The 7,187-nt window shown below is 68.4% G+C and overlaps 1 protein-coding gene across 3 annotated transcripts in view; it reads right to left on the reverse strand.

Moving 5' to 3' along the window:
- Nucleotides 1-181: 181 nt before the first annotated feature.
- CEP131 (centrosomal protein 131) overlaps nucleotides 182-7,187 on the reverse strand; it is a 19,348-nt gene continuing 12,342 nt past the window's right edge. For 2 of the 3 annotated variants that reach the window (XR_002126172.1, XR_002126173.1), the window contains exons 13-27: nucleotides 6,948-7,124; nucleotides 6,739-6,864; nucleotides 6,492-6,617; nucleotides 5,428-5,544; nucleotides 5,039-5,141; nucleotides 4,178-4,379; nucleotides 3,767-3,874; nucleotides 3,552-3,669; nucleotides 3,227-3,301; nucleotides 2,404-2,546; nucleotides 2,134-2,311; nucleotides 1,847-2,043; nucleotides 1,061-1,121; nucleotides 758-982; nucleotides 182-461 (exon numbers count right to left, since the gene is read on the reverse strand). Coding sequence is in view for 1 of the 3 variants with exons in the window: in XM_019661980.1 (XP_019517525.1) it covers nucleotides 908-982; nucleotides 1,061-1,121; nucleotides 1,847-2,043; nucleotides 2,134-2,311; nucleotides 2,404-2,546; nucleotides 3,227-3,301; nucleotides 3,552-3,669; nucleotides 3,767-3,874; nucleotides 4,178-4,379; nucleotides 5,039-5,141; nucleotides 5,428-5,544; nucleotides 6,492-6,617; nucleotides 6,739-6,864; nucleotides 6,948-7,124 (1,806 nt within the window). In the remaining 2 variants the exon portion in view is untranslated. Of the gene's footprint in view, nucleotides 462-733; nucleotides 983-1,060; nucleotides 1,122-1,846; nucleotides 2,044-2,133; nucleotides 2,312-2,403; nucleotides 2,547-3,226; nucleotides 3,302-3,551; nucleotides 3,670-3,766; nucleotides 3,875-4,177; nucleotides 4,380-5,038; nucleotides 5,142-5,427; nucleotides 5,545-6,491; nucleotides 6,618-6,738; nucleotides 6,865-6,947; nucleotides 7,125-7,187 lie in introns of those variants that run through there. The other variant, XM_019661980.1, reaches the window with a different exon arrangement.

A 7,187-nucleotide genomic window follows, 5' to 3' on the forward strand; every position in this document is an offset into this window, starting at 1 on the left:
CGCCTGACAGAAGGGAAGGGCCTCGTGCAGATGAGGACAAGGGCCTGACGCACGCAGAGGCATGGCTGACGGACAGGCCCACGATGAGTCCCGCGCAGCCCTGTGGCCTGGAAGTGGGTCTGAGAGGGACCTTTGCTGGGACTCTCACCAAATCCCCCAGGGCCCTTAGAGGGTGAGGGGGGGCCTCCGCTTCCATGGAGCGGCCCTGTGGCGGCCTCACAGGCGGTGGGGTCCCCACACCATGCGAGCAGGACCTTCCGGGCCAAGCGGCCTGTTCCCAACGTCCTCGGCCCAGGCAACAGCAGAGACAAAGCCCAGCACGGGGGGAGGGGGGGGGCAGCAAGCCCCCAAGGAGGAGCACCCCATCTGCCGCCATCCACCCTCCTCGCGGGCAGGGCCTGTTCAGTGCCCATCTCTCCAGGGCTCCAGGCTGTCACACCTCCAGGGTCTCCTGGGAGCCACTGCGGGGGGGACACACAACAGCAGCCTGTGGGCTGGGGCGCCTGGCACGGGTGGGAGAGGCTCAGAGCTCCTTCCAGGGCGTGGTGGGCTGTGGGTGCCAGGGCGCTCGGCCAGCGCCAGGCTGAACAGAGGATTCCACTGGGAGGATGGGGGGTCAGGCTGAGAGCAGAGCTGGGCCAAGGCCACCCCTGCCAGGCCGCTCTGTGGAGGGGACCCTCTGGTGGCCTCCGTCAGGGCCCCAGTCCAACACAGAGACGAGGGAGGGCACAGAGAATATTAAAAAACAGCTATTTACTGTTAAAATGCATCCACGCTGCTCTACCCGGAGGACACTGAACCCAGGGCAGAGGGAAGGAGGGGAGGCCGGGGCCTGGGCCGTGTCCACCTCCCACCAGGATCCCCAGCCCTGCTGCTGTCGGCCTGTCCACGCCGTGGTGGTGGGCGGTCACTTGGTGCTTGGAAACGGCCGCCTGCGCTGCTCCAGCAGCTCCTCCAGGTGGTCGGCCCGCCTCACCGCGGCCTGCAACACGCAGCCCGTGTGGTCAGGCCTGGCTGCTGGCCCCTCCCCGGGCTGCCGCAGCCACAGGGCAGCACCCACCTCATGCTGTTTCCGGAGACTGCTCACGGCCGCCTCCTTCTTTGCCAGGGCCGTCTTCACCCTGCAGGGGAGCACCTGGGGTTCTGTGGGGTGCCCCCTCCAGACCCCAGGCTAGCCTGCAGCTCTGAGCACCGCAGGGTGGCTGGTGGGGGCCTCTACCCCCAGAAGAGGAGTGGCAGCTGTCCTGGCCACCCTGTCCCCGTTCTGCTGACCTCAGCACTGGGCCGACTGGAGGGGTTGATGACAGAAGCTGTGACCCCTGGAGCCAGCCCCAGACCACTGCCTGCAGAACCAGCCTCCGTCGGAGTCAAAGACCATAGCGGGGACCCTGACATGCGCCTCGGGGAGGCAAGAAGCCCCCACACCACGTCACCTCTCAAACGCCCATGCTGGGTGGGTGGGCGGATGGGCAGGTGACCCAGAAGAACCAAGGGGTCCCTTGGGTGTGGGGAGCCCTCATTGTTAACCTCTGGGGGCCTCCACCCTTTCTGCACAGCGCTGGCTTCAGCCAGGCTGGGGGCCAAGGAGCTGCCCCTCTGGAGACACACCTGGGGTGCCTGCTGTGGCCTGGCCTCCTGGGACGCCTGGCACATGGACTGCCGGCTTCTTCCCAGGCCCTGGGGCCTCAGACATGGAGCTCACAGCAGATGGACTGCCCCAACCCTCACCAGCTGGGAGGCCAGCGGAGGCCCTGTGGCCGCCCCTTGCCAGTCTCAGCCGGAGCTCCAGCCCCCTGCACCCCCTCCCCGCATGCCCTCCAGGACCCCAGCCCGGCCCTGCACCCACCTCCCATGCATTTCCTCCAGCTCTGCCTGCTTCTCCCGCGTAAGCTGCTCCAGCTCCAGCCGCTGGCGGGCCCGAAGCTCGGCCAGCTCGGCCCTGATCTGCCGGTTTTCCTCCTCGGAGGCCGTCAGCCGGTCGGCAAACTCCTGGCGGAGCACCTGAGCCAGGCTGCCCCGCTCACCGGCCAGCTGTTCATTCACCTGGGCCGGCACCAACGGTGTGAGCCTGTGGCAGGCAGCGCACTGCCCGCCCCCCGCCTGGGCCTTGCCTCCCGCTCCCACCCCACTCACCGCCCGCAGGTCCGCCAGCTCCTGGTCCTTCTGCCGCAGCAGGCCCTGCAGACGCATGCTCTCGCCCTCGGCCTCCGCCAGCCGCCCCTTCAGCTCTGAGCACCGTTCCTGGAGCTTCCGCTCCGACTGCTCCAGCTCCGAGAGCTCCGCCTCGTACTTGTCCCGGACACGCTTGATGCTGACGGGCAGAGGCGCGGGGTCAGGGGCAGCCCGTGCAGGCACCTGGCCTCCGAGCCGCGTGCCCCAGAGCCCCGTGGGAAGAGGCCTCACCGGCTCTCGGCGGCCCTGTCACTCTCCTCCCTGGCCAGCGTCGTGTCGGCCTCCAGCCGGCGGATGACCAGCTCAATCTCCTTGTCGCGGCCTCTCCGCATCTCTTCCTTCAGCTCCCGTTCCCGGTTCAGCAGCCACGCTTCCTGGGGGAGTCGCACGAGGCTCAGGACTCCACGGGGCCAGAGGAAGGTGGAAGGAGGCTCCCGGGACACATGGATTTGTGGGGACGGAGGGCCCTTAGCACAGCTGGCGCAGCTGCCAGACTGGCCCAGATGGAAAAAGGCACAGCGTCCTGGTGCTGAGGGCAGCCAGGCGCCCCATGCCTGGGGTGACAGCGTCTGTGGGGCAGCCTCTCGGGCAAGGGCGGGCATTGGATGTCAGGAAACTCCCATCAAGTTTAACGGGACGCACCCTTTGGCTCAGCCAGCCCAGACTCGGTGACCCCTGCAAGCACGGTTGTGGGAGTGGGACAGGGTGCTGCTCGGCCACCACTGAGGCTGTCCCCAGGCTAACGGGCCAGTGAGCACAAGCCATCGCCTCATGTGTGGCCCCTGCGCGTCTCTTTCCAGAACAGGAAAGCCTGGTGGTGCCATCCACCCCTTGGGGGGCACTGGGAGACAGGAGGGCGGTCTGCCCTGTGTGTGCCCTACACAAGTGGCCTCAGTTAATTGTGAGAGCAGCTATCCGGGCAGAGAGGGGCCAGGGACCCTCTCCGCTGTGGTCACCTGGAACCTGCCACAGCCACTCCGGTGTCCCCGGAGCCCACTTAGGGGACGGGCTGACGCAGCACCTGGCATGGCTGAGAATGAGCCGCCAGCCCCACCTCCTTCTTGGCGCAGCTGGCCTCCCACATCTGTCTCTCCACATCCAGCTGCTCCTTCAGGGCCTGCAGCTCCATCTGGGGGCGGGCGACACGGTGAAGCAGGCCTCGCCGGCTGCTGCCCTGGGTGTACCCGCCCAGCCACGCTGAGGGTCTGCAGGGAGCGGGCTGGGGGGCCCGCAGAGGAACCCAGGCTCCGCCCAGCACCCCAGGGGGCTGGCCCTGGTGGTGCCCCGACACAGTACCCCCTTCTCCCCCAGAACAGAGCACGCCCTAGGTGGGCAGAGGGGGCAGGCGGAGGGGACGAGGCAGGGACGGCGGTGCAGACCTGGTGCCTGCGCTCCTGCTCCTCTCGTCCCTTCTCGAACTCGGCCCGCAGAGCCCTGGCGCCGGCCGAGCTGCTGTCCTCCAGCTGCTGCCTCAGCTCCTCCAGCTCGCCCCGCTGCCTGCAGGCCCAGCAGAGGCCAGTTGGGGGGCAGAGGGGAAGGGGGTGGGGGCAGGGGCTGCAGGGGCGGGCAGGGTGGGCAGCCCCTCCCACGGCACCTGGCTGCCTGCTGGCCCAGCCGCTCCTTCTCCGCCGCCACCTCACTGTGAAGCCGCAGCCGCAGCTGCTGCAGGGCCCGCTGTTCCTGCTCCAGCTGCTGCTCGAAGCTGCCGGGTGAGGGGAGGGACAGGCCTCTGTGCTCAGCACCTCACTCTGGGGACCCCGACCTCCCTGTGGGGGCCCCGACCTCACTCTGGAGGCCCCAACCTCACTCTGGGGACCCCGACCTCACTCTGGGGGCCCCGACCTCACTCTGGGGCTCCGACCTCACTCTGGGGGCCCCGACCTCACTCTGGGGCCCCGACCTCACTCTGGGGCTCCGACCTCACTCTGGGGTCCAGGCACATCCCAGCTCTGGGCAGACCTTTGCCCCACCCTCCCGGCGAGGCCGCCAGCGCAGCGACACCCACCGCTGCTGGGCGCGCTCCCGCTCCTGCCGGCACAGCGCCTCCTTCTCGTGCTCCAGCTGCTCCCGCAGCGCCTCCGCCTGGTGCCCATAGCGCTGGGCCGCCCGCTCATCCGCCTGCAGCAGTTCAGCCGCGTGCAGGCTTCTGAGTTTCTTCACCTCCTGCTTGTGCTTGGCGATCAGCTTCTGGATCTCGGGCTCCAGGCCTGAGGGGGCACGGCGCTGCAGATACCCCTGCCCTCTGCCCACTACGCTGCTAGGGCCCTGCCCTGGCCCCCTGTGTCGCAAGCAATCCCCAGGGACCCCCATTCTCACCCACTGCGACACCAGGGCTGCAGTCCAGCCAGGAGACTGCCCCCCCATCCCCCAAGGGCTCCTGCCCAGAGCACAGCCGAGTCCTTCCTGCCTGGCGGTGAACCACCCCCACCCTGGTGCTCGCTTGGGCCAGTGGGATCTTCCCCTGCAGGTACCCAGGCCCCCGGGAGGAGGGAGTCCCTGGGGAGGCGGCTGTCCCGGGGCGGGTGGGCTGGGCCCCATCAGCCCTTGGACCTGCTGTTTAAGCGGAGAAAGAGTGCTAGGTGGCAGGAAACCCGGGACCCCACACTGGGCTCCCATCACTTGCTCCCCTGGAAGCTCAGGGAGACAGGGGCCCCGGGAGGGAGCCTGCCTGAGGGACGGGGAGGTCCAGGCGGCTGGTCTGTGGACTCCGCGTGTGCCTGCCAGCCTCGCCCCTGCCTCCTCCCGGCCCGGCTGCTTCCCAGGAAGGCCCTCTCACCGCCCGTGTAACTGTCCTCGCTCCGAGTCCCCACGGCTGCCCCCAGGCCCGCGGCCGGCCAGCACCCGCCAGCTCCGGGCGGCCGCCCACCTCGGACTGTGATCTCCTTGATCCTTCGGGTCTTCTCGTTGATCCACTTCTCCCTGCGGACTTTTTCGGTGGCGCTCATTAGCTCTTTGAGTTTCTTAATCTCCTACCGGCAGGAAAACAGGCAGACGACAGAGGAGCTGTGGGGTGGGGCACGCAAACGCCCCCCGCCCCTGGCCAGGCCCCGGGTTTCGGAACGAGGGCTCCACAGGTGCCAGCTGCACTCCGTGCCCTCCCACCCCTCCAGCCATCTTGTTCACAAGCCCTGTGACTGACACTCCAGGGGCCGCCCTGTCTGGGTGGCCGAGCAGGACGCCCTCCACAGGCCAAGGGCCGCAGGCCCGGAGTGGGCGCAGGGCGGCAGGACAGAAGAGCTGCCCCCGGGGGCTCACCAGCTGGTGCTGCTCCCGCAGCTGGGCCTCCGTCTCCTTGTGCCTCTGGTCGCCCCGCCTCAGCTCGGCCAGCACGGCCTCGCACTTCTCACCCAGGAGCTTCTTGTCTTCGATCAGCTGCGATCGGGGGTGGGCGGTGCAGATGAGGCCCTGCCCCACGAAGAGAACCCACCTCCCCTTGCCCAGGGGCCAGCACGCCAGCAAGGGGGCCGCCACCCTGAGCCCCGCTGTCCCCTCCTGCCTGGGGCCTTGAGGGCTACGCTCCCACGGACAAGGGGCTGCCGCCACCACGGGTCTCACCCCCCCACCACGGGCCTGGCTGGTGCCAGCGAAGCCCAGGCGGGGGCTGCTGGGATGGGGGCCTCGCCGACAAGCCCTCCCTGTGGCCACGTCATCTTCCTGGGAAGGCGGTCACTCCATCGTCCCCGTCACACGGAGGGCTCTAGGCAGAGCCCCAGTTTGTATATATCTGTGGCCGCCAAGCGGTGTCCCTAACGGCCACTGAAAGTCACTTGGAGCCTCTGGCTCCGGCCTCTCCTCACGGGCCCCACATCTAGCGTTTTGTCCAGAATAGGACTCGGGGGAGATGCAGCTGAGCGCAGGCGGGATGGACGCTTCCATGGCCCTCATTTGGGGAGCTCTGGCTGTCCACTGGCCCCAGCGGACAGGAGGAGCCCCCAGATCACGGGCGGCCCCGGAAGCACTGAAAAGGCTCAGGGTGTGTGTCCTGTTGGACATCTCCCACCAGTTGGTCCTCTGGGTGCCCCCACCCTGGGTGTGCCGTGCCCACCTGCCCCGCCACACGCCCACCATGCTGGGCTCGGGGGGCAGGCCCTGGAGGGAGCACCCAATAGGCTTCACACCAGCCTATCAAGTGGTGGACACCTCGTCCCCACAGCAAAGACACTGCCTGTTCTTGCAGAAGAGAGGAGGCCAGCAAGGAAGGCGCGGGCCTGGAAGTCCCGATGAGGCCTCAGCCGCTCTGCAACGGGTCCCACCCCTGTCCCTGACCTCAGGGGTCCTGACACCCCTGGCCCGGCGCCCCACTTCCCAGGCGGTGTCACCTGGTCGATAAAGGACAGGTGCCGCTGGATGGTGGCCTCGTAGTGTTCCTTTTGCTGCCGCAGCTGCCGGCCCAGCTCCTTCTCCGTCTCCTTGACCCGCCGGACGGTGAGGTCCCGCTGCTGCGCCTGCAGGGGTGCGGGAAGGGGAGACGGGGGACAAGGCCCGCTCAGGGGGTGGCCCGGGGCAAAAGCAGTGACCCCCGGCAGTGGCGGGCGGTAGCGGGCAGCGACGGGGCGGAGGCGTTACCAGCGCCCTCTGCAGCAGCACCAGCGCCTGCTTCTTCTCCTCCACCTCCAGCTTCAGCCGCATCGCGGACGTGTTCACCTCGGACGCGGACTCCAGGCGCCCCGTTCCCTCCTCCAGCACGAGCCCCTGAGGACGTGGCGTGTGTTAGGCAGGCCCGGACACCTGGGAAGAACCTGCAGTCCTGTCCCTCCCTGGGGACCCCGCCACACCTGGGGGGCCGAGGCCGGCCAGTCCTGCCCCGATTTCTCCATCTCATCCAGGAAGCTCATGATACTCCGTAGCTTGGCCTCCGAGAGCAGTGTCCCGTCCTCGGGGCGGCTGGCAGCTGCACTGAGCTTCCCGAATTTCTCCAGGTTGTCGGCTGTCAGGGAGCTAGCATCGTCCTCCTGTGGGGGAGGGGCACAGCACTGGGGGCTGTCGGTCTGGACTCTGGGGTGCCCTTCTAGGAG

This window comes from Hipposideros armiger, unplaced genomic scaffold, assembly GCF_001890085.2.
Source record: "Hipposideros armiger isolate ML-2016 unplaced genomic scaffold, ASM189008v1 scaffold_362, whole genome shotgun sequence".
NCBI classification, from domain to species: domain Eukaryota; kingdom Metazoa; phylum Chordata; class Mammalia; order Chiroptera; family Hipposideridae; genus Hipposideros; species Hipposideros armiger.